This window comes from Rhinoderma darwinii, chromosome 1 (assembly GCF_050947455.1).
Source record: "Rhinoderma darwinii isolate aRhiDar2 chromosome 1, aRhiDar2.hap1, whole genome shotgun sequence".
In the NCBI taxonomy this organism is placed as follows: Eukaryota; Metazoa; Chordata; class Amphibia; order Anura; family Rhinodermatidae; genus Rhinoderma; species Rhinoderma darwinii.
The window spans coordinates 421993884-422020201 of NC_134687.1; the positions used below are offsets into that span (position 1 = coordinate 421993884).

Here is a 26318-nt window from a genome sequence, read left to right on the forward strand (position 1 = left end):
GGATTTTGTTGTGTATTTTTACGCCACGTGTGACTGCACCCTTATGGGATAGAACTGTTTATTATAACATGCCAGGTTAATATTTGAAACCTGGTATTGCAGCAACTTATAGTTCTACTGATCGATGTAGTCTTGTAATCCTACCTCAATTTTCCTCATCATTTTTTTAATCATTCATGGTTTCGATTTTTTCAGTCATGGAAACCTTAGTTAACCAAAATCTGCGGCGGTCACCTTCTCACTCTGCTTACGGCATTCCAAGTTCATATTCTCACAGTCTCTCATTTTAGTCTTTAGGAGGTCCTGCCTGGAAGCAGAAAACAGCAAACCCTTTGGATCCAAAGGCCCGACGACATCATACCAGATAGGGCAGCCTTCCCGGTCATAACCACAAAGCCCTCCTGACAAATACTTTTGGACTACCTGGAAATGACATTAAAAAAAAGAACTTCACATCATCTATGGAAATAAATTTTAGGAAGTGAAAAAGAATGTGCACCATTTCTGAAGTAACGAGTGCAACACTGCGTCATCATTTTAGGATTTGTAATCAGACTAAAAAAAAAGACAATATTTAATATTCTACTTTTGCCCATAAAATGACTGTTTTCGTTTTTTCCATTTAGATTTCAATCAGCATGAACAAGAATCTAGAGATTAAGAATAATCTAGACCAGTGGTTTTTTAATTCATGGTACCCTCTGAATTTCCTTTCATAGAGTTAATTCTGCGTGCAAGGAGGAGGGGGAAGCTGATGTCACAGATTTCAAGGAGTTCAATGGAAGCTATATAAATCTGTATACAGTAAGGGCTCTTTTACAGAACACTCGTTCCCGATCATTGCCCTGTGTAAACAGGGAAACAATCAGCCGATGAACGAGCAAACGCTGGTTCATCGGCTGATCATACAGTTTCTGCAGCAGAAAATATTATCGTTGTCAGCAGCACATCTCCCTCTGTAAACAGGGAGATGTACTGCAGACATGATAGAAATGTATGGGGGCGAGCGATCCTAGTAACGAGCGCTCTTCCCAATAACATAGCTCCGTGTGACAGGAGCAAACAATCACCGATTAATGAGCCGTCTCGTTGATAGGCGCTCGTTGTTATGGCTAAAAATGGGCCAGTGTAAAAGGACGCTGGGTACTGCATGAGTCTAGAAAAGCAGCAACAGGGGACCAGCGACAAATTTGGACAATAAGGTCCCCTTAACATATGTCCGGTAATCCATTTTTGTTCTTATGGAAGCAGTTTTGGCATCGGATGCATTAGTTGTGACCCCATACATCTCCCTGTGCCAGACAGAAAAATGCTGCATGCAGAACTTTGTCATCAGTTGTAGCCGTCTTAGGCATAATACAACTGGCCGGACACAAGTGATATATGTGAACCCAGCCTAAGTATATTACAGACTTTATTTTTATAATAAATATTAAGAAAACGGCTTGAAAAAGTATGATGTTTAATCAGCAAATGTCGTTGTTTATACTAAGCACAAATAAGACAAATTATAAAAACACTTTGTTTAGATTACTTAATATTTCTATGTTAAATATTTCTCACGTTGAATATAAATGGTGAAGTTATTTTTCTAGTTTTAAACAAGTTATTTAATCTTGCAGTGGAAAATAGGTGGAGGAATTACCCATACTTAAAGGTTGTGTTACTGTGTACCCCCGATACAAGTGTGTCGGTGTTTGATAGTATGGAATAGGGAAAGGAATGAAAGGGGAAAGGAGCACCCGCATGAGCGCTGCGGCCCCTTCAAACAGCTGATCGGCAGGGATGCCGAGAGTTGGACCCCCACAGATCAGATATTGATGTCCTATCCTTAGGGTAGGCCTTCAATTATAACATTTAAAGGGGTTATCCGTAGACATAAGAGGAAGTGCCCCAAGTGTGGGCTAGAAAAAGGTAATTTTACACATTGCATTTAAAAATGTTCAATGTTAAAAGGTTCCTGGGAGGAAGATCTAGTAAGTATTAAGATTAGAAAGTATTAATAGCTATTTTTTTTTTTCCATGTTGATATCACGGTATTATATTAGGCTAGGTTCATGTCACGTTTTTCCATCCTGTTTAAAGGTACTGGTCTTTTTTCAAGATTAGAAAAAAAAATGTATCTTTAAAACCGAATGCCTATCCTGTTGCATCCTGTTGCCATGGACTTCTACTGTAAACAAAATTAAAAAAAACACAACAATGATAAGGCTCTGTTCACATTATGTGTCTAAGATCCTGGCCTACACGGCAACGTTATCCATAGGGCTCCATTCACCTGACGGAGGCCATAAAATTGCCCTTTTGGCCTCTGTCGGGCTGGTATACATTGGTATACCTTTTTATTTTGAAAAAGTGTAGTTTACTACGCTTTTCTATGCACAGTTATCCCACAAAAAAACGTAAACCGCTTTCCATTTTTTCTAAATTGACTGCTTTTGTATTTCTAGAAGAAAAAAAAATCATACCTTCAGCATTCTGTGTTTTGATACAAAACGCTACTAACACCACAAACCAAAAAACTGCGTATGCGGACATGTTTATATTATACTATAGACATTTAGGGATTTAGGCCAAGATCACACACACAGTTTTGATGCCGTTTTTGGCGTAGGCGCAAAAGAAAGGAGACGCATCAGTCTTTTCTTTATACCTTTCCTTCCTTTTGGATCCACTTCTGGCTTTGGCTAAAAAACAAAGCCAAAATCTGCCACACAAACTGCATCAAAACGGTGTGTGTGATCCTGGCCTAAGTTGTACTTACTGGTTATTGGAAATGAATGAATGAATGAATGAATGAATGAATGAATGAATGAATGAATGAATGAATGAATGGATGAATGGGTCACTTTTGGACTGTACTGTAGAATCTGTGTCCCCACACCTATTAATGAGACAAGTCTCTTACCCATATTTGTTTCTTGGCACACACAAACAAGGGTGTCAGTAAGGGTTATCGCTAATCTGACACCTTTCTATATCCAGAACAGGTTTTGCTAGCGGATCAGTTGAAAGGATTTTGCAGGTCTGGGTTGCAGCCAGATAAACTGCTCAGCTTAAAATGTCTATGATACAAATATCCTCTTAAATTTATTTGAATATATTTCTACTGATGAAAAAAAACACAATATTTATACAAAAACAATTTCTAGTCTATATTTTATACTAGAATGCATTTTAAAGATGTATTAAAATAGTGATCAATATGTTGGAGAGTGTGTAGCGATAAATTAACCCCTTCCCGCACCTTGACGTTAATGCACGTCAATGTGAGCAGTCACTTCGCGCACCTTGACGTGCAGTAACGTCAGCGCTTTGACAGTTAGGGTATGTTCACACGCACTAATTTCGGACGTAATTTCGGGCGTTTTTGCCCCGAATTACGTCCGAAAAAAGCGCTTTGATAGCGTTGACAAACATCTGCCCATTGAAAGCAATGGGCTGACGTTTGTCTGTTCACACGAGGCGTATATTTACGCGCCGCTGTCAAATGACGGCGCGTAAATAGACGCCCGCGTCAAAGAAGTGACCTGTCACTTCTTTGGGCGTAATTGACGCGGCGTTCAAGCGCCGGCACATGCCGTTACGGCTGAAATTACGGGGATGTTTCCTCCTGAAAACATTGCCGTAATTTCAGCCGTTACGGACACTGTCGTGTGAACATACCCTTAACCGCCGTGCGGCGCTACACCACAGCGGCGGTTAACTGTGCAGGGTGTCTGCCCTGCATTCCCCGTTGCCGATCAGCGGCCCATCGCCGCTGATTTCGGCAGTTAACCCCTTAATTGCGGCGTTCGATTTTGAACACCACAATTAAGGTGTTTAGCGCCGATCGGCAGCCCCCATGTGAAATCACGGGGGCTGGCGATGGTATCCATGGCAACCGGACGCCAGACAATGGCTTCCGGGTTGCCATGTACAGAAGCCTATGAGGACCACCCCGAGGGTGGTCGTCGTAGGCTTCCTGTCAGTGTGACTGTTACGTCACAATGACAGTTGGAATGCATTACACTACGTAGGTAGAGTAATGTATTCTAGCAGCGATTAGAGCTGCAAGTCTAAGTGTCCCCTAGTGGGACAAGTGAAAAAAGTAAAAAAAATAAAAATGTTTTAACAAAAGTGTCAAAATAAAAGTTATAAGTGACATAAACATGAACTGCTTTTTTTCCTATAATAACTCTTATTATAGGAAAAAAAAATGAACACGTAAAAAAAAAAAGTACACATATTTGGTATCACCGCGTTCGTAACGACCCCAACTATAAGATTATTTTTCCCACACGGTTAACACCGCAAAAAAAATAAACGAAAAACAATGCCAGAATCACTATTTTTTGGTCACCAACCCTCCCAAAATATACAATAAGAAGTGATCAAAAAGTCGCATGTACGCCAAAATAGTACCGATACAAACTACAACCCGTCCCGCAAAAAACAAGCCCTTACACAGCTTTTTTTGACTGAAAAATAAAAAAACTTATGGCTCTCAGAATATGGTGACACAAAAAATAAATTTTATAAATAAGATATTTTATTGCGCAAACGCTGCAAAACATAAAAAAACTATATACATATGGTATCGCCGTAATCGTACCGACCCGCAGAAGAAATGTAATGATCATTTATAGCCCAGGGTGAACGCTGTAAAAAATAAATAAAAATCATTGTCAGAATTGATGGTTTTTGGTCACCTGGCTTGCTGAAAAATGGAATAAAAAGTGATCAAAAAAATGGCATGTACCCCAAAATGGTACCAATGAAATCTACAGATTGTCCCGCAAAGAATAAGCCCTCACACGGCTCCAGTGGTGAAAACATAAAAAAAGTTCTGGTTCCCAGATTATGGCGATGCAAAATGTGCAGAGTGTCCAAAAGCGGATAAGATCAGGCGCCAGTTATAAGTGCCACAAAGGCCACATATCTGCAGATTATTATTTATTTACCGCATTATTATACCCTCTTATTATGCCCCTGATGTACTCTGCCCAGTCTACATTTGCCCCCACATTATAAACTGAAATACCAGCAAAAACGCCAGAGCTACTACCAAGCTAAATCTGCGCTCCAAAAGCTAGATGGCGTCCCTCCCTTCTGAGCCCTACAGCGTGCCCAAACAGCCGTTTACGTCCACCGATATGGCATCGCCATACCCGGGAGAACCCGGTTAAAATTTTATGAGGTATTTGTGGCACAAACTGGGCACAACATATAGTGCACTAAAATGGCACATCAGTGGAAAAATTTTAATTTTCACTCTGCATCATCCGCTGCGCATTAAACCTTCGCGCACCATGACTTAATAACATGTCGTGATGTGTGGGGTGATATATAGAGCGTCTCACGCGCTGAGCCCGTGCCATACACTGCGGGTGTCAGCTGTGTATTACAGCTGATACCCGGGACTAACAGACAGAAACAGCGATCACACTGTTACAGGAGCCTGTAAAAATGACAATATACTGCAATACATTAGTATTGCAGTGTATTCTACCAGTGATCTAACGATTGCTGGTTCAAGTCTCCTAGGGGGACTAATAAAATGTGTAAAAACAAAAAGTAAATTATTATTATTAGTGGAAAAAATTAAATATTTAAAGTCCAAAAATAAACCCTTTTCACATTTTTTCTCTAAATTAAAAAAAATAAAAAAAAACACAAAATTGGTATCGCTGCGTCTGTAAAAGTCCAAGCTATTAGAATATACCATTATTTAACTCACACGGTGAACGCCGTGAAAAATAAAGAATTTTAAACGGCAAAATCACAGTTTTTTGGTCACCTTCGCTCTACCAAAAAATGTAATAAAAAGTGCTCAAAAAGTCTTATGTAGCAAAAAATGGTACCAATAAAAACTACAGCTCGTCCCGCAAAAAATAAGCCCTCACACCACTCTATTGACGCAAAAATAAAAAAAGTTGTGGCTCTTGGAAAGCGGGGAGGAAAAACGAAAAAGAAAAACATGGTTCAGTTCGGTAAGGGTTAATTACTTTCTAATGAAAAAAACATTTATGACCACATGTGGGGTATAGCCGTACTCAGGAGAAATTGCTTTACAAATGTTGGGGTGCATTTTCTCCTTTATCCTTTGTGAAAAAATTCAACATTTTAGTGGAAATAATGTTGATATTAATTTTCACGGCCTAATTCTAATAAATTCTGCAAAAGACGTGTGGGGTCTAAATGCTCACTATACCCCTAGATAGATTCCTTAAGTGGTGTCGTTTCTCAAATGGGGTTACTTTTGGGGGGCTTCCACTGTTTCGGTCTCTCAGTGGCTTTGCAAATTCGACATGACACCCAAAATCTATTCCAGCTAAATTTGAGCTCCAAAAGCCAAATAGCGCTCCTTCCATTCTAAGCCCCGGTGTGGGTCCAAACAGCAGTTTATTACCACATATGGGGTATTTACGTAATCAGGAGAAATTGTTTTACAAATGTAGTGGTGCTTTTTCTCCTGTATTCCTTGTAAAAATTAAAAATGTCTAAGTTCTTACAGAAAAAAAGTAGATTTTTACCTTTACAGACTAATTCCAATGAATTCAGCAAAACAACTGTGGGATCAAAATGCTAACTTTACCCCTAGAAAAATTCCTTGAGGGGTGTAGTTTCCAAAATGGGGTCACTATTGGGAGGTTTCCACGGTTTTCATCCCTCCAGTTCATTGCAAATGCGACACGGCACTGAAAACTATTCCAGCAAAATCAGAAATCTAAAATCCAAATGGTGCTCCTTCTCTTCTGAGGCCTGCTGTGGGTCCAAACAGCAGTTTATTACCACATATGGGGTATTGCTATAATCGGAAGAAATTGCTTTACATATGTTGGGGTGTTTTTTCTACTTTATTCCTTGCAAAAATTAAAAATGTCTACGTTTTTTCACAAAAAAAAAAAGCAGATTTTCACCTTCACTTACTAATTCAAATAAATTTAGCAAAAAAACTGTGGGTTCAAAATCCTAACTATACCCATAGATAAATTCCTTGAGGGGTATAGTTTCCAAAATGGGGTCATATTTGGGGGGTTTCCACTGCTTTGGCACCACAAGACCTCTTCAGACCTGACATGGTGCCTAAAATATATTCTAAAAAAAGGAGGCCCCAAAATCCACTAGGTGGCCCTGAGGCCTCTGAGGCCTGTGTTTCAGTCCATTACCGCACTAGGGCCACATGTGGGATATTTCTAAAAACTGCAGAATCTGGGCAATAAATATTGAGTTGCGTTTCTCTGGTAAAACCTTCTGTGGTACAGAAAAAAATGTATTACAAATGAATTTTTGAAAAAAAAAAATGAAAATTGTATATTTCACCTCTACTTTGCATTAATTCCTGTGAAACACCTAAAGGGTTAAAACATTTTCTGAATGCTATTTTGAATACTTTGAGGGGTTCAGTTTTCTAAATGGGATGATTTATGGGGACTTTCTAATATATAGGGCCCTCAAAGCCACTTCAGAACTGAACTGGTCCCTGAAAAAATAGCCTTTTGAAATTTTCTTGAAAATATGAGAGATTGCTGCTAAAGTTCTAAGCCTTGTAACGTCCTAGAAAAATTAAAGAATGTTCAAAAAACGATGCAAACATAAAGTAGACATATGGGAAATATAAACTAGTAAGTATTTTGTGTGGTATAACTATCTGTTTTACAAGTAGATACATTTAAATTTAGAAAAATGCTAATTTTTGCTAATTTTCTCTAAATCTTGGTGTTTTTTACAAATAAATATTGAATTTATCGACCAAATTTTTTCCCTAACATAAAGTACAATATGTCACGAGAAAACAATCTCAGAATCACTTGGATAGGCAAAAGCATTCCGGAGTTATTACCACATAAAGTGACATGTCAGATTTGAAAAATCGGCTTCATCCTGAAGGCCAAAACAGACTCAGTCCTGAAGGGGTTAAATATTGTACCACTTCTCCTGCCTGGCAAGAAGCACATTTTCCCCACAGATGTAGAAGCGGGGTTACAACATTTTAGGGTGGCAATAAGTGGCAACCATGGTCACTTTTTAGACTATGATGTGTGATTCTAATGGTCTCAGTTTGACCTCATCATACCTTCCTCATGACCTTTAGAGCAGGTGTGCTTTAGGGTATGTTCACACGCACTAATTACGGACGTAATTCGGGCGTTTTTGCCCCGAATTACGTCCGAAAAAAGCGCCTCGATAGCGCTGGCAAACATCTGCCCATTGAAAGCAATGGGCTGACGTTTGTCTGTTCACACGAGGCGTATATTTACGCACCGCTGTCAAAAGACGGCGCGTAAATAGACACCCGCATCAAAGAAGTGACCTGTCACTTATTGGGGCGTAATTGGAGCCGTTATTCATTGACTCCAATGAATAGCAGCGCCAATTACGTCCGTAACTGACGCGGCGTTCAAGCGCCTGCACATGCCGTTACGGCTGAAATTACGGGGATGTTTCCTCCTGAAAACATCCCCGTAATTTCAGCCGTTACGGACGCTGTCGTGTGAACATACCCTTACGCTGGGATCACACACACAGTTTTGATGCCGTTTTTGGCTACATTTTTTTAGGCAAAGCCAGAAGTGGATCCATATGAAACGAAAGGTATAAAGAAAGAACTGATGAATCTCCTTTCTTTTGTATTCACTCCTGTGTTTGGCTCAAAAACCGGAGTAAAAAATCACCACAAAAACTGCATCAGAACTGTGCGTGTGTGATCCTGGCCTTAGTCTCTAGGCACAGTTCCTCTTTATAATAGCCATAGTATGTAGAGATTGTGCTACATTATTTTTCTTTATATTGTACACTTAGGCTGAGTACACACGTTGCGGACGTGTCGCAGATTTTGTTGCGGTTTTGACGCAGATCTCACCCTTTTGCATTGCAAAGTGTAAAATCTGCGCTAAAAATCTGTGTCAAATCCGCGACGTGTGCACTCAGCCTTATGGGCCAGTTTGTGGTGCACTGCAAATAACTGTATGCTGCTGATAAAATCGGACTAATGGATATGTAAAACGGATTTCCTGTAAATACCAAATAAAATTGTTCGCAGACAACAATAAAGTACGGTTATAAACGTAAATGGACAAATATGTTTATCAGAAAAAAACACAGATATTTTAAATTCCTAATGTTTACGGTTGAGTCCAATCCATGCAAAACGGAGAAAAAAAAAGACCTGCATTGTGTTACACTCACTTCTGGAGGCTGCCACTTCTCCAGCGCATTGTCAGAATCCATGTGCTTCCGAAACTCCATATGCTGCAGAAAAAAAGGGAAAAAGAGAGCGAATGAATAAACAGTGAATATGTAGGGAGACAAATACTTGAACTGATGGCTTTATACTCAAGGTAAAATGTCCTGTTTCTTAAAGAAAATATTGCCTTGCATTTTTTTATCTTAATAATTTATTTAGTGAGTTAATATGAATTTCCACCTTTCACAGGCATGCCGCCATTCTGAATACATTAAAATGTACCACCAATGAGATGTTAAAAATAATACGTGACAGAGATAGAGCAGCAAGGACCGCCCAATGACTCTTGCGGATTACAAAGTGCAGAAAGTCTGACAGGGCACGGGCGCGGTCTTCTGGGTATCCGTATTCAGTATAGGGCCTTGCAGTGAAGCTTCCATTATAATGAATAGGGGCATTGCAGCAGAAGTTCCAAGGGACGGGAAGCTGTCTGGCCCTTTCACATCACATACAGCATCTAACAGATGTTATAATAGCTTTGACCTACAGTAGTTGGCTCATTTACACAAACAGCCTACCAAAGTGACAATCAGGTGTCTGAAAATGCTGCATAAGCCCCTTCCCCTCTGTGATACCTTGGAAAAAGAAAGATCCCTGGGAGGTTGGCACACTTCTACTGATCCCATGAGCCATTTCTGGGATCAATTTAGTTGGCACAAATAAGGCCAGTAGTTCAGATTTGATCCTTTGTTTGCTTGTTTATTGGTATGCAATGTGGGTCTCTAAGGGTAAGTTTACACGCAGTGACAAAATACGTCTGAAATTCCGGAGCGGTTTTCAGGCGAAAACAGCTCCTGATTTTCAGACGTTTTTGTAACTACTTGCGTTTTTCGCGGCGTATTTTACGGATGTTATTGGAGCTGTTTGTCAATGGAGTAAATGAAAAACGGCTCCAAAAACGGCCCAAGAAGTGACATGCACTTCTTTTTACGCGCCGCCTTTTGACAGCGACGCGTAAAACAACACCTCGTGGGAACAGAACAGAACATCATAAAACCCATTGAAAGCAATGGTCAGATGTATGGGGGCGTAATGGAGCCGTTTTTTCAGGCGTAATGCGAGGCGTAAAACGCCCGAATTACGTCTGAAAACAGTGCATGTGAACATACCCTAAAAAGTGACTGATATTGCGCACAAATAGCCAACTCCAGAAAGGTGCTGAACAAACAGCAGAGTTTAATAACAGGGGTTAAAGTTTACACGTTATCACTTTTCTTGCAGGTATAAAGTCCTCACCTTTCGAAGCATACTCTCTGATTTCTGCAGGTTAAAGCATCGGGCTGGGAGATGGGCAGAGAGGAGAAGAGATTAGACAGAGATTATAGGGATATATTATTACAGACACATAATCCATAATCCTTAACCCTGCTATGACAAGAGTGCCAAGCGATAATGAGAATAAGAATTGCAGGCTCATTTGAATGCATAAAATAACCAGTACAGTATAGCAGTCATTCATACAACACTCTATACAGTGACTCCGTTTTTGATCACTATGCCGTGCCTTGTATGCAGAGAGGACATCAAATCAAAAGCAAACCTTGGCACACAGATCCAGCTTTCTGCGTTCACATGTGCCATGCGGACATGTGGATGTCATTTTTTTAAGAGTACATCCACACACAGTGAAAAAAAAAAGTAAATGCCCCAGCGTTTTCGATAGAGAAATTGGCATGCTGCAGACTGAGAATCTGCAATGCAAGTCAATTTCCACCCTTTTTATCTGCGTTTACTTTGTGAAAAGTGTGGATGAGATTTGTTGAAATCATATAGACTTTGCTCCTACTATAATACGTGTTTACCCTGTGTGGGGATGGACTGGGATGAGGCTGGGTTCACACAGAGTTTTTTGCAGGCAGAAAATCTGCCTCAAAATTCTGTATGGAATTTTGAGGCAGATTTAGCTCTGCCTGCATGCCGCGTTTTTCTGCCCCCCTTGCTTATTACACGCCCCATTGAGAGTTCAGGGGGTTATTTAAATATCGGGCACCAAATATAACGGCACCGATATCAAAATAACGGAGGAAGATAGGAAAAAAGTGTAACGTGCCCCAGGGTTTGTGCAGCCCTGCCCATTACATGCTGCACTCCGCTACACTTGTAGGGCAGGTGAAAGGTTCTCTTTAAAGGCGATGTCCCAAAAATAAAAGCGTGTAAATTATTTTACTCCCCTATATAGAATATTACAGTGCTTTATCAGAGTTGCAACCCAGCTTTTCAAGGACCCAGAATGAGATAAAAATCTTTATTATCCAGCACAGTTACATTCTAGAACAATCATTTTTATGTTATTCATGGATGACGTTTCATGTAGTCGTCACATTGGATAAAACATCATACCAGGAGGCCGGCCTGCAGGATGGCTGGGGGACGCATCGCCATGGCTATGTAAGTATCAAGCTTTTTTTTTTATGTGCCGTTTTCTGCCGCGGACATTCCGGCCGAAAAACTGCACCACAAGTTGAAGCGGTTTTTCGTCCGGAATTCCCTGCGGTGCTGGAATTCCCTGCGGTGCTCAGGACATATACGCTGTGTGCTTTCATGCAGCGTATCTGCCCTGTGTGAACTAAGCCCTATTATGCTCCAAAATACACTTGAAATACGCCTGCAAATAGATTCCCATTGATTTAAATGGGAAATACAATGTGCTGTTCAAATTAGGCGTATTTCTACGCTGCTGAATTTAAAAAAAACGCGTCGTTATAAAAGGTCTCGCAAAAAAGACGTGACATGTCACTTCTTGAAGCATTTTACAAGCTGATTTTCCATTGACACCACAAAAAACACTTTGAAGATATGCTTGCAAAAATAAAAAAAACTTTTTGAAAATCAGCTCCAAAAATGACTAAATTCAGAGGCTGTTTTCTCTCTCTACTGCTTTAAACATATGCCATGTGAACATAACCTAAGACTAACATCACCCAAATCCGATGATATTGGCTGATGTTACTATGATGTATTAGGCTTCGTTCACATTTCCGGCAGGGCTCTATTCTGACGTTCCTTCGGAGCTTTCCATCAGAACAGAGCCCTGACTGAAACAAACGGAAACCATAGGTGACTTCAATGGTGACGGATCCGTGCCAATGGTTTCTGTTTGTCTCCGTTGTGCAAGGGTTCCGTCGTTTTGATGGAAACCATTTGCACCGGATCCGTCACTATTGAAATCAATGGTGATGCAAACGGAAACCTATGATTTCTGTTTGTTTCAGTTTGGATTTCGTTCATGGGTTCCCCTGATGGAAAGCTCAGACGGAACCCATGAACGGAGCCCTGACGCAGATGTGAACAAAGCCTGAATCAACCTTTTCTTGCTATAATTATCACATGTCTTAACTACAAAACCAGTAGTTTATGTAAAATAGGATATAATCGCGATTGCCTAAGGGTATGTGCACACACACTAATTACGTCCGTAATTGACGGACGTATTTCGGCCGCAAGTACCGGACCGAACACAGTGCAGGGAGCCGGGCTCCTAGCATCATAGTTATGTACGACGCTAGGAGTCCCTGCCTCTCCGTGGAACTACTGTCCCGTACTGAAAACATGATTACAGTACGGGACAGTTGTCCTGCAGAGAGGCAGGGACTCCTAGCATCGTACATAAGTATGATGCTAGGAGCCCGGCTCCCTGCACTGTGTTCGGTCCGGTACTTGCGGCCGAAATACGTCCGTCAATTACGGACGTAATTAGTGTGTGTGCACATACCCTAATAATTAATCTGTTCAAAACAAAGTTAATTTATAACAATCTGAATCAATAAACCCAAAACAAAATCAACTCTTATCTTCTGGAACAAGGGTTCAAGGCTGCTAATAAAGTATGATGATAACCATTTTACTGCAATTTCCGTAGAAGCCTCATAGGCAAAATCTTTATATCTTTCACCTCAGTTATCAATGACTGGTGTTCTGAGGTTTTGGCAATAATGGTAGCGGTGAATGACTCTCTAATGTTATCATGGTCACCATCTATAATAACTTTGCCAGTGGAAGGTTCAGTAATGATTGATAGTGAAGTGCCCGCTTGGTTATCATATGTAGACAAGAATCAGCTCAGAAGTATTGTCCAGGTTAACACTATTCCTATCATCCTACTCATTTTCCAGGGGGTAAAGGGCTTTGATGATAATACAGATCCAGCTTTCAGTGGCAATAACATTTATTTAAAACCCTGGTGCCTAATCCCATTATTGCGCAATTATTTCATAGTTCGCTCACCTCGAAGCCAGCGCAACAGAAAGTAGTCATCTTGACTGTATGAGGGGAGCTGGGGGATAAGGTCTTTCACACTCTCTTGGAACTGTGGATAAGGAAAAAAGGAGAGTAAAAAGAATTGTCATTTAAAGATCTGCTGAAAATATTTTATGGACAATACACATAATGTTGACTAAAATAGACCATAAAATACATAAATATGGGCAGTAGCTAATTGGTGGTGTCCCCCTAAAACGTGATGTGTACCAGCTTAGCTTAATGGTCCCCATCGTTAAAAAAAAAATGGCTGGATTTTTACCTGTCCAATAATTTGTTTGTGAAACTAAATAGTACTTGTCGTTTTCCAGCATTCGATAGGTTAAAAACATTGAAGTTATTTAAAAGAATAAAGTGAATTCACATAAAAAAAAAAAAAAGGGGGTAACCGCTTATGCATTTCGAACCTGTATATGGTTCTTAGTCAGAACTGATAGCTGTGCTATGCCGACATATGGGGGCCCTGGCTACGTTCGATGTATGCATCGGCAGCTTTTCAGCCCCCTAGCGTGATGTGAACAGAGCCTAATACACTCTGCCTAGGGGAGTGAGAAGTAACAACTGCTCTCAGCGTATTTTTTTTCTTTTTTAAAAACTGGTAGTCACTTTTGAGCCCATTCAACCAACTACTACAATAGCAATAACTACAATAATACTGCCCTTATGTTTAAGACTATGCACCAGAACGGATCGGGGAAAAATCACATCATGTCCAGAATTGCTCTTTAAGGGGGGATTCAAACGAGCGTGTATTGGGTCCGTGCGGGCCGCGTGGTTTTCACGCGCCACGCACAGACCAATACAAGTCTATGGGGCAGTACAGACAGTCCGTGCTTTTTGCGCAGCGTTTGTCAGTTGCGCAAAAAGCGCGACACGCTCAATATCTCCGCGTATTTCGCGCATCACGCACCCATTGAAGTCAATGGGTGCGTGAAAGCCACGCAGGTCGCACGGAAGCACTTCCGTGCGAACCGACTGAAACAGCGCACCAGCTGTCAAAAGGATGAATGTAAACAGAAAAGCACCACGTGCTTTTCTGTTTCCAAGCATCCAAACGGAGTGTCTTTGAGATGAGCGAACCCAGACAACCGAACCGAACTTCACCGGGTTCGGCCGAACTCGTTTTGGCCGAACCCGGCTAACAAAAAATTTCCGGTACGCGATGTCAGGAGATAGTCACTGTCCAGGGTGCTGAAAGAGTTAAACTGTTTCAGCACCATGGACAGTGACTTCCGATCCCAATATACATGAACCTGTAAAAAAAAAACGAAGTTCTGACTTACCGATAACTCCCGGCTTCTTCCTCCAGTCTGACCTCCCGGGATGACAATTCAGTCCAAGTGACAGCTCCAGCCAATCACAGGCCAAGCACAGGCTGCAGCGGTCACATGGACTGCCGCGTCATCCAGGGAGGTGGGGCCCGATGTCAAGAGAGGCGCGTCACCAAGGACGCGTCACCAAGGCAACGGCCGGGAGGGAAGTTCTCGGTAAGTACGAACTTTTTCTTTTTTTTTAACAGGTTTCTCGATGTTGTGTTCGGCATTCACTGTCGAGGGTGCTGAAAGAGTTACTGCCGATCAGTTAGCTCTTTCAGCACCTTGGACAGTGACGGGCGTCGACTAGCCTCATCTCTATGATGGCGGCTGCGCGAAAATCACGCAGCCGCACATCATACACGGATGACACACGCAGCTGTCAAGTGTTTTTTGCGCGCGCAAAACGCCGCGTTTTTTGCGCGCGCAAAAAACGCAACGTTCGTCTGAATCTGCCCTAAGGCTCACTTCACGAGTTGCGTAAATAGCGCAGGTTTTCCGCAACAGAATTTGTTGTGGAAAATCCGCAGAAAATACAGTAGCAGTAAAGTGGATGAGATAAAACAAATCTCATCCACACACTGTAAATAGTGAACAGAAGAAAACGCTCAGAAATTGACCTGCGGTGCAGAGTTTTATTCCTCAACATGTCAATTGGATTTGCGTAAAAGCAGCTTATTTGTTGTGGGTTTTCCCCATTGAATTCAATGGGGAGGTAAAACCCGAAACAAATAGCAGTTGTTGCATTTTTTTTGCGGCAGGTTCGCAGCGATTCTGCCGCTAAAAAAATAAATCTTATGTTTACCCAGGAGTCTGTGTTTCTTTCTCCAGGCCAGCCTCTTGGCATGACTTTTCATCCCATGTGACCGCCGCTGCCAATCAAAGGCTGTAGCGGCGGTCACATGGGATGAAACATCATCCCAAGAGGCTGGCCTGGATGACGTCAAAGGGCCGGCCTCCTGGGATGACGCTTCATCCCATGTGACCGCCGCTGCAGCCAATCACAGGCTGCAGCGGTCTTCTGGGAACAAACATTATCCCAGAAGGCCAGCCTGCTAGTAGGCCAGTAAGTGCTGCAGGTTTTTGAAGCGGACGAAAAACTGCACCACAGCCTGGAATCCCCTGCGGCGCACAGGGCGGATACACTGCATGCTTTTGCGCGGCGTATCTGCCCCGTGTGAACTCAGCCTAACTGTGACATAACATCTTTAAACATAAAATTAACAGGAGCCGAGAAGCCAATGAGGGGAATATATTAAGACTGGTGTTTCAAATACTAGTGTTAACCTAATTTACGTAAGCATTAAAACCACCAAATTTATTAAGAGGTGCCCACCTCTTAATAAATGTGGCGCATCTTTGGCTGTCCATGCATCAGAAATGCAAATCTGGACTCTTGGACGTCGGGTACCTTTACCTGGTTTGGTAGATGTGCTATATTTAAAATGAACATTTTACCACGGATCCTGTACGTTTTTCAGGCGCTGCCGATACATATCCCACGCCCCTTCTTTTAGTCTCTGTTGTCCATGCTTCATAAGTTCATATGGGCTGGGAAACCTGCGCATATTGCCCGATCTATGCTCTTTCGTGCAAAGTGTGAGGACGGTGTTGGTCTTCCGGATTTTGTGTCCTATGATCAGGTCTCCCACTTGACACGAATTTTGGATTGGTTCAGACATACTGAGACTAAAGAATTGGTGTCCATGGAACAGGTTTTTATGGAAGTTCCTCTGCAGGCCTTACCATGGTTGGGCAATCATGTCCCTCTGGCGGCGAGGACACATCCGAAGATTGGGCCCACACTGGCGATTGCGGCACGGATCTTTCCTCGGAAAGAGATCTCTCCCTATCCCTCCCCGATGTTTCTAGTTTTGGGCAATCCCGCATTTCCACCGGGGCGGGAAGGAGGTCCATTCCAGCACTGGTTGAAGGCAGGTAAAGGACGTGCGGCCCATTTTTTACAGGATGAGGTGTGGATGAGTAGCACTCAGCTGGAGTCCATGTCGGAGCCGGTCTCTTTCTCTCTTTGGCAGGTTACCCAATTGAGACACTTCCTCGTGTCCTTAGCTGACCCAGTGGCGTACTCGCGAGATAACTCCCCTTTTGAACTCTTATGCACGGGCACAATTCAGCACGCACTGTCTAGACTCTATGCCTTCCTGATCTCTCCCTCCACCCTGTCCACACCTTCATACTTGCTTAGTTGGGAGCGGGACTTAGGTCTAACATTTTCCTCGGAGCATAAGGATCGCTTGTTCCACATGACACATAAATCATTCTGGCTAGAAGATTTCAAGAAGCAGGGTATAAGATTTTGTCTCGTTGGTATAGGGTGCCTTCCAGATTGCATGTGATGTTACCGGCGGTTTTGCCGTTGTTTTGGAGATGTGGCGACCATGTGGGTACTCTCTTACACATTTTTTGGGACTGCCCCATGCTGACGGACTTTTGGTCTGAGGTATGGCGCATTTCCTCGAAATTTACGGATTTCCCCATCCCGAGATCACCGGGCCTCTTCCTGCTCCATCTGTGTGAGGTGCCATTATCTGCTTACCGACGGTCAGTGGTGCGCCATCTAGTGAATGCAGCCCGGGCATGTGTTCCCGCGTTGTGGAGACAATCCTGTCCCCCGACTGTGGGCATGTGGTTTGGTAAAATTCAGGAGATCATGAGAATGGAGGACCTCACGGTATCAATGAAAGCATCCCATGCCGCCTTTCTCAAAATGTGGCGTGAATGGATTCGCTTTCAATCCTCAGAGGAATACAAGACCGTCATGGCGTCTTGAGCTTACCCAGTGGGTCCCATGGGTCAGGTCAGTTCTTTCTCCCTTCTCTCTTTTTTCTGCCTTCTTCCCTCTTTCGTTGCTCTGCAACGCTTTACTGCTCTTCCTTATGGGTATATATGCATGGCTGCGGGTTCAGGGTGCATACCAGAGCTTCTCTAGTCTCAATGTTTTCAGCGTTTGGTGATATTTTTCTCTGTGATTATGGTGCCTATGTATTCCCAGTTGTTGGCCTGCGAGCCGATGTTGGTGGAGCTTTGCTTTACACCTTAACACAATGTTCTTATGAAAACGGAAAATAAAAGAATTTGGAAAAAAGAAATGCAAATCTACGCCTGCTATGAGCAGGTGTCAATTTTCGTCATAACTGACGCTAGTTTCAGGTGTAATTTATGGTAAATCTGTCGTTCTGTTGGAGGCCCTGCCCCATCAGCTAAATCCCTTCCCTGAAGTAAAAAGTCACAAATTTTAGCGAATCTATAGCAAAATCCAAATTTTACAACTTTTTTATGCCAGAAAATTGGCGTGAACCTTTTGAAATATTCCACCCAATGTGCCTAGAAATTTGATTATGGCGCCTATCTTTTTAGGATTGCTTTCTGTAGTGTTAAAAAAAAGCTGGCTCGTGGAATGTTCTAGCTTGCTTCCAAATCACAACATTTTGTGCATCCATGATCTAAAACTTCTTGATATACTACAACTTAGAAATCAGCATGCACATGTAGTACTTGTAGTGATGCCTATTAATGGGATAGATGGAGGCCGTGACATAGCTGCACATTGTTCCAGATGTAGAAAATGTAGCATGGTTGTTATAGCAATCTATTCACTATGCATCTATGGTGGCAGACTGGCAGGAGAAACGTTCTGCAATGTTCCCATAGCACCACTCACTTGTTATTTTCAATTGGTCTGGTGTAGGGTTTCATCGTCTGTGATATGCGTACCATCATGACTACCTCAAACACTGTGAAGGGGTACTTAAGCCTTTTGAGGCAAACTAAAATAAGTGCATATATGAAGAACAAAGTAAACACAAAGAAAGGCATTTCTTGGACGGCACTGCCGGTAGCAAAACTGTACTTTAAAAGGGTACTTTTTAATGTAAAACTAGTCAAATAAAGAATTTAGGGCAGGTTCACACAGGGACGTTCAGTGTACTTTATAAATCTGCCAACTATCACACACACAAGCAAAAAAAAAAAAAAAAAAAGACAAATGTGCATGAACTTGCAATAGTAAGAGGCGTTGGAGGCTTTGTTAGGATCCTCCGTCTCAGATCCGGAAGAAATTACCGGAAACAATAGCGCAGCATGCTGCACTATTGTTTACGGTAATTCAACGGGCACCCCGACGGAACCCATTAAAGTCAATGGGTCCCTTTGGTGTCCGTGTTGCAACGGCATTCACTGGTTCTGCTCATCTGGTGGAGCAGAACAACGGAATGCACTAATGCAGATGTCAACAGGGCCTTAAAAAAACCACATGTGAATTACCGTACATTTTTTTGGTAATGCTAGTGATAGAACATGTTGTGGTTAAACTAAACATGAAACAGGGGCTTAAAAATGCGCAGCACGCGATCAAACTGAGTGGATACAAATTTACAATGCCTCCTTGTTTTATATGTAACATCTGGCTGGTCCAGAATTTTCTATGTAAATAAAGCACCAAATGTTATTAGCGGACCTGGCCTCACAAACTGATGATAATGTTTTCTACTAATCTTCTAAAATTCCTAAATGATTCCATATTTCACGGCAGTGTATGTGAGCCAGTTTTCCAGCATGTTTGGGGAAAGTTGGGTGAGTGATAAGTGTCTGTGTCTCTCTATCAGGAACCATGTAACTTATGCCCCCCCCCCCTATCAGGTGTATGATGGCACTTCGGTCATAAACACAGTGGCCTTAGCAGTCAAGGTCCCTGCTTTGCTCTATGAACCTGATTAGATAAATCAGTTCCATTAACTCTTGGATGGCTTCCAGCTTGTACATCTAATAACTGGACTTGCTGCTACTCGGTGATAAGGCTAAGGTAAAGTGCAAAAAACATTATTAATACCAAACCGTTTTTATGCTTTTTCGAAAGGTCTATGTCATGTTTATAACGTGAGTAGTTAAATTCATTCATATCTGTCACTTGTCTGTCTGTTTCACGCACCCATAGACAAACGGGTAAGTCTTGTCTGCATAAATGGGCCAGAATAGGGCATGCTGGGAGTTTCTTGCAACGAACACACGCCACGTGAAAAAAAACGGAAGTGTGAACAGCCCCATTGAATTGCGTTGTAAAAATGGACAGCACACGGATGAGATACACGTTCGTGTGAATAAGGCCTAAGAAATGAATTCATGTTTTAGATGCTTGTATGTATGTGTACTTGTTCCATGGACCTCCACCCTATTTATTTGCTTTGTATACAGACTAGATTAGAAGACCTATCCCCTTTACTATTACTAGTAAGGCTGGATTCACACGAGGTCATTACGTCCGTATTTCGGTCGCAAGTCCTGGACCGAACGCACTGCAGGGAGCCGGGCTCCTAGCATCATAGTTATGTACGATGCTAGGAGTCCCTGCCTCGCTGCCGGACAACTGTCCCGTACTGTAATCACGTTTTCAGTACGGGACAGATGTCCGGCAGCGAGGCAGGGACACCTAGCGTCGTACATAACTATGATGCTAGGAGCCTGGCTCCCTGCAGTGTGTTCGGTCCGGGACTTCCGGCCAAAATACGTCCGTCCATTACGGACGTAATGTGCTTGTGTGAATCCAGCCTTACATACAAAACTGTATTATACAGCATATGCAATGACTTGTGGCATGAACCTTTACAATGCGGACAAGCAAGCATTTAGACTGCCTTTAACATTGAATTACTCATATATTATATTAATAAAATAACCTTTATCTATACCGTGCAAGAGTAATCATATGATAAATTCAGGAAACAGATGAACATCTACTTACAATGAGAACAGTGATAGTCTGAAGGAGCTTACACTCTACAGGAGATGAGGGGAGTGACACAAGTGGACCAGGATGTACAATGGGGAAATATCATTAATGTTCCATCAACCAGTCACCCGGCCAGTATCTGCCAACACAGATATAAAGTGCATTGAGATGCAGGCAAATCTAGGAAAGTAATCCAGACCTAATCAAGTCTAGGAGATGCCCCAATGGCTCTACTAGAGGGTGTAACAGTACCACTGAACTGCCCTCCGATATATACATCAGTGCATCCATCTTGGAGTGGGATTAATAGCACCTTCCCAGTAAGGCCCCATGCACACGAACGTAAAAACGCCCGTAATTACGAGCCCATAGACTTCTATTGGCCACAGGTACCTCCCCGTATGCTTACGGGAAGGTGTCCGTGCCGTAATGTCCTATTTCAGGCCGTAATAACGGCACGGGCAGGCCCATAGAAGTCTATGGGGCTCCCGTAATTACGGGTGACTACGTGTGTGCACCCGTAATTACGGGAGCGTTGCTAGGCGACGTCAGTGGATAGTCACTGTCCAGGGTGCTGAAAGAGTTAAATGATCGGCAGTAACTGTTTCAGCACCCTGGACAGTGACTTCCGATCACAATATAGATCAACCTGTAAAAAAAAAAATAGTTCATACTTACCCAGAACTCCCTGCTTCTTCCTCCAGTCTGGCCTCTCGGGATGATGTTTCAGCCCATGTGACCGCTGCAGCCAATCACAGGCCAATCACAGGCTGCAGCGGTCACATGGGCTGCCGCGTCATCCAGGGAGGTCGGACTGGATGTCAAGAGAGGGACGCGTCACCAAGACAACGGCCGGGTAAGTATGAATTTATTTTACTTTCACCTCGGAAAGGGCAGCCCCTTCTCTCTATCCTGCACTGATAGAGAGAAGGGGCTGCCGATTACTGCAGTGCAATTTTGCAGCGAAAACGTGCCCGTAAATACTGGTGCAATACGGGTCGAATACGTGTGCCCAAGGACCCGTATTTACGCCAGTATTTACGGGAGGACAAAAATACGTTCGTGTGCATGAGGCCTAAGGGTGTAGTCACACGTGGCAGATTTTGTTGTAGAAATTTCTGCACTGAAAATCAGTTGTATTTGGGCCAGTTCACACGTTGCGTAAATACTGCAGATTTTCCACAATGGAGTTCTCTGTAGAAAATCCGCAGCAAATACAGTAGCAGCATAGTGGATGATATAAAACAATTCTCATCCACCCTGCGTAAATACTGAGTGGAAAAAACACTCAGAAATCGACCTGCAGTGCTGAATTTTATTCCGCAGCATGTCAATTGTCTTTATGTAAATGCTGCTTATATGTTGCGAGATTTCCCCATTGAATTCAATGGGGATGTAAATTCTGCATCAAATAGAAGTTGTTCCGTTTTTTTTGCGGTGGATTTGCAGCGATCCCGCCACAAAAAACTGAACCAAAAAATATTAAACTTACCTAGGAGTCTGTGTTTCATCCTCCTGGGATGACTCTTCCTCCCATGTGACCGCCGCTGCAGCCAATCACAGTCTGTAGCAGTGGTCACATGGATGAAACGTCATCCGAGGAGGCCGGCCTGGATGACGTCAGAGGGCCGTCCTCCTGGGGTGACGCTTCATCCCATGTGACCACCGCTGCAGCCAATCACAGGCTGCAGCAGTCTCCTGGGATGAAACATTATCCCAGGAGGCCAGCCTGGTAGCATGACGGCTAAGCACTGCAGTTTATCACAGCAGACATTTCGGGCGAAAAACTGCACCACAATTTGGTGCGCTTTATCACCCAGAATTCCCTACGGCGCACAGGGCGGATACGCTGCGTGCTATTACGCAGTGTATCCGCCCCGTGTGAACTCAGCCTTCATGTGAATTGGGCTGCAGAAATCCTCGCACTGTAGAAACAACCGCATTCAGAAGAGTGGAACTGATTTTCAGCCGCAGAAATTTCTGAAAAAAATCTGGCGTATGGGACTATGGCTAGGTTCACACGGCATATGTTTGAGGCAGAAAAATACTAGGCTGATTTCAAGAGAAAACAGCCTCTAAACCCTGAATGCATTTTTAGAGCTGATTTTCAAAGGGTTCTTGGCGTTTTGAAGCGTATTTTGAAACATTTTTTGTAGTGTCAATGGAAAATCAACTCCAAAAACGTGACATGCCACTTCTTTTTATGAGGCGTATTTTTCCGTGCCGTTTTTTTTAAATCAACAACGTAAAAATACGCCTCATATGAACAGCACAGTGTATTTCACATTGAAATCAATGGAAAACTGTTTACAGGTTTATTTCAACAGTTTTTTGGAGCGTAATGCGAGTATTGTAGGCTCCAAAATACGCCTTAAAATAAGCCGTGTGAATATACCCTAAGGCCTGATTCGCACGAACGTGTCTGCTTTGCATCCGCAAAAAAAACGCAGTTTTTCATGCGTTTTTGTTCCGTGTGGCATCAGTGTTTGCTCCGTGTGGCATCAGTGTTTGCTCCGTGTGGCATCAGTGTTTGCTCCGTGTGGCATCAGTGTTTGCTCCGTGTGGCATCAGTGTTTGCTCCGTGTGGCATCAGTGTTTGCTCCGTGTGGCATCAGTGTTTGCTCCGTGTGGCATCAGTGTTTGCTCCGTGTGGCATCAGGTTTTATGCTCGTGTTGTTGCACATTTTTTTATTTATTTACTTTTTTCTTTAGCAACTGTTGCGTGAAAAATGGACAGCACATGGATGACCCATAGACTTAAATGGGCGCATGCTCCGCCAAAACGGACTAGAATAGGACATGCAGTGAGTTTCACGCAGCGGAAACATGCTGTGTAAAAAAAAAAATCACACATTTGTCAAAATAGCTGCATTGAATTGCATAGGTCCGTGCTGTCCGTTGTTTTAACTGACAGCAGACGTACATATACAATGTTTGTCTGAATAAGGCCCAAGAGTTATGAAGCATGTTAAATGATCTTTCCCAGCCTATAAGGTTAAGGAGGTGCATTGTTTTAAATACAGTGCGCACGAACAGGAGTTTTGGGGGTCGTATCTACTAGGTTAGCCCTATTAAGGTGCGCTCACACGTGGCGTAATTGCATTGCAAATTTCCGCACCGTATTTTTATGCTGCTGAAATACAATGCAAGTACGCCACGTGCGAGTGCCCCCTTAAACAGATTTTCTGGTTTTATGCAAATAAAGCTTTATCGTTATATAATGAAAAGTTATGCAACTTTAATATCCACTGTGTTTCTATTGCGATATTTCTGTTTGCGGTCAATTAATTTTCTTCTTTACATCCAAAAGCCGAAAACCCATTCAAATCTTACATTTCTCACAGCAGATGCTACAATTGGATCAAGTCTGGCAATATATTGCAAGCTAAAAAGACTGATACATTGTACCAAAAAATTAGAACAGGAGAAAGATTTGTTCTGCTGCTGGTGCTTATAGATCAGGTACAACTTCCTAGGCTGTAGCAAACTCTCAGCTGTGAGAAGTGTTAGGGCACGTTCACACGTGGCGGAATTGCTGTTGAATTCCGCTGCGGACAGTCCGCAGTGGAATTCTGCAGCAGCCGTTTTTTACATTTCTTTATATACATTTTTAGGAAAGTCAGTTCAGACGTTGCGGAAAATAACTGCGGAAATCAGGCTGCGGTGCAGAATTTTCCCTCCGCAGCATGCACTTTCCATTGCGGAATTTCACTGCGGATTTCAGCCTTGGCAATGCAAAAACTAAAATCTGTGGCAAGTCCGCTGTGATTTCTGCAATGTCTGAATTACCTGTCAAATATGCAAATGTTGCTGCAGATTCGTTGCGTAATTGGCCCAAATCTGCACCAACATTTGCAGCAGAAAAATTCTGCCACGTCTGAACGTGGCCTTAGGGTCTGTTCATGTTTTAAGCAAGAATGCTAGATTCACTGACAGCAAGAAGAGATCTTGAACACAGTCACACTTATTAAGAAACAGCGTGGTGTATGCGGTTTTCTCCAACGTGGCGCACATCTGCAGGAGAATCTAGTGCAGGCTACTGAACAATATCAGGTTATATATACCTGGTGAAGTGGGCAGAATCGCATGTATAAATAAATATTCCCAATATTAGAAAGTGACAGAACTTTATATTATACAATGATTTAGAAGACCCCTTTAAGGCGTAATATACACATTCTGTGTTTTTAGTGGAAAGGAGGTATATTCTGCTCATGTAAACAACATTACAGTAGTGATAGAAGAGACATTCCTATAGATAAGCAGGAGCAGCATTCTTTCCAGGGTGTACAATGCTGCAGGCATGAAAGGGTTAAGGAGGGTGACCGGTGTTGTGACTACTGCATTTCCCAGGTGCCCCGCTATAGGGATTACTATAGGACAAACTGTATAAATCCGGACAATACTGTATGCTGTGAATAGATAAGCAGGGACCAAGTGGTACTATGGGATTTATCAGTGCAGGGAGCAGCAGCCTCCGGCTAGATGGCTCGCGTGTGGCATTGGCAGTGCCATGTCAACACTCTTCTTCACAATGCCCAGAATGTGGTAGTGCAGTCTGCGGTATTTTAGGGACCTCACCTTGGCTAAGGCCTCCTCCTGCTTGGGAGTCAAATCGCCAACCCTTCCACTCATCCTGGCACCTGCGTTGCGCTCTTCCGCCAGCTGCTGCTTCTGGTGCCCGGGAGGGTGTGCCGCTGTCACACGGAGTAACCCGGCTTCCCTGTGTTATTATATTACCAGCCCAGGTTCCCGCCTCCTGGGATGACTAGCCGGCCTCTGCTTCCTTTAAAGGCACAGTACGCTCTTTATAGTCTCGTTTCCCCCCCTTTGCGGTCACGGTGAGAGCGCGGGAGAGGCTCTGCCACGACAAGCTTCTCCTTATCTGCCAGTGTTTGACTGACTTTAACCTTCCTGTACACGCACAGATGTGTGTAAATACTCGTGGTGTAATAGAAGTCAGCATAATGGTCAGAAAAGCCTGGCCCTGTGTAGAAAGTTGCACTATACATTATATACATTATATACAGGCTCTTCCAGGTGTCTTCCCTTATGTGGAATAAAACTGCACAATTCAGATTTATTGTTGTCTACTCTTCACTTATTATTTCACTAATAGAAATGATATCATTGTTCATTGCACATATTTTCAATAAATTTTTTCCTTTAAAACACATTTTCCAATCCATGCTATAGTTTGAAATAGCTTTGGTCGCCATTGATGCAGTGATTAGCTCTCAGGGCACCAGGGACTCTTCTGCGAGGAGCTTGTCTTAGGTTACACAACCACTTATAAAACGCACTCGGAGAGTTATTAAAACTAGTGCCAAAGAAGTGCAGTAATTGCATAAAGCAACCAATCAGATTCCAGCTCTCATATTTCAGAGGCTTATTGGAAATGAAAGCTGAAACCTGATTCGTTGCTATGGGTTTCTGGTTTTAAGGCCACGTTCAGACGTTGCTGTTGAATTCCGCAGCGGACAGTCCACTGTGGAATTCTGCAGCAGACGTTTTTTTACATTGGTTTCTATAAATTTTTAGGAAACTTGGTTCAGACGTTGCGGAAAATAACTGCGGAAATGAAGCTGCGGTGCAGATTTTTCCCTCCGCATCATGCACTTTCCATTGCGGAGAAGAAGTGGAATTTCACTGCGTATTTCAGCCTTTGCAATGCAAAAACTGAAATCTGTGGCAAGTCCACTGTGATATCCGCAACGTCTGAATTACCTGTCAAATATGCAAATGTTGCTGCAGATTAATTGCGTAATTGCCC

At 42.7% G+C, this 26318-nt stretch overlaps 1 protein-coding gene across 1 annotated transcript in view; it reads right to left on the reverse strand.

Annotated features, from left to right (window-relative positions):
- The window catches only part of SEC14L2 (SEC14 like lipid binding 2), a 52039-nt gene extending 26678 nt beyond the window's left edge, over positions 1-25361 (reverse strand). Inside the window, exons 1-5 of the mRNA XM_075829594.1 lie at positions 25127-25361; positions 13454-13535; positions 10466-10509; positions 9172-9234; positions 235-423 (exon numbers count right to left, since the gene is read on the reverse strand). Coding sequence (XP_075685709.1) covers positions 235-423; positions 9172-9234; positions 10466-10509; positions 13454-13535; positions 25127-25180 — 432 coding nt within the window. The 5' untranslated portion in view covers positions 25181-25361. The remainder of the gene's footprint in view (positions 1-234; positions 424-9171; positions 9235-10465; positions 10510-13453; positions 13536-25126) is intronic.
- Positions 25362-26318: the final 957 nt, after the last annotated feature.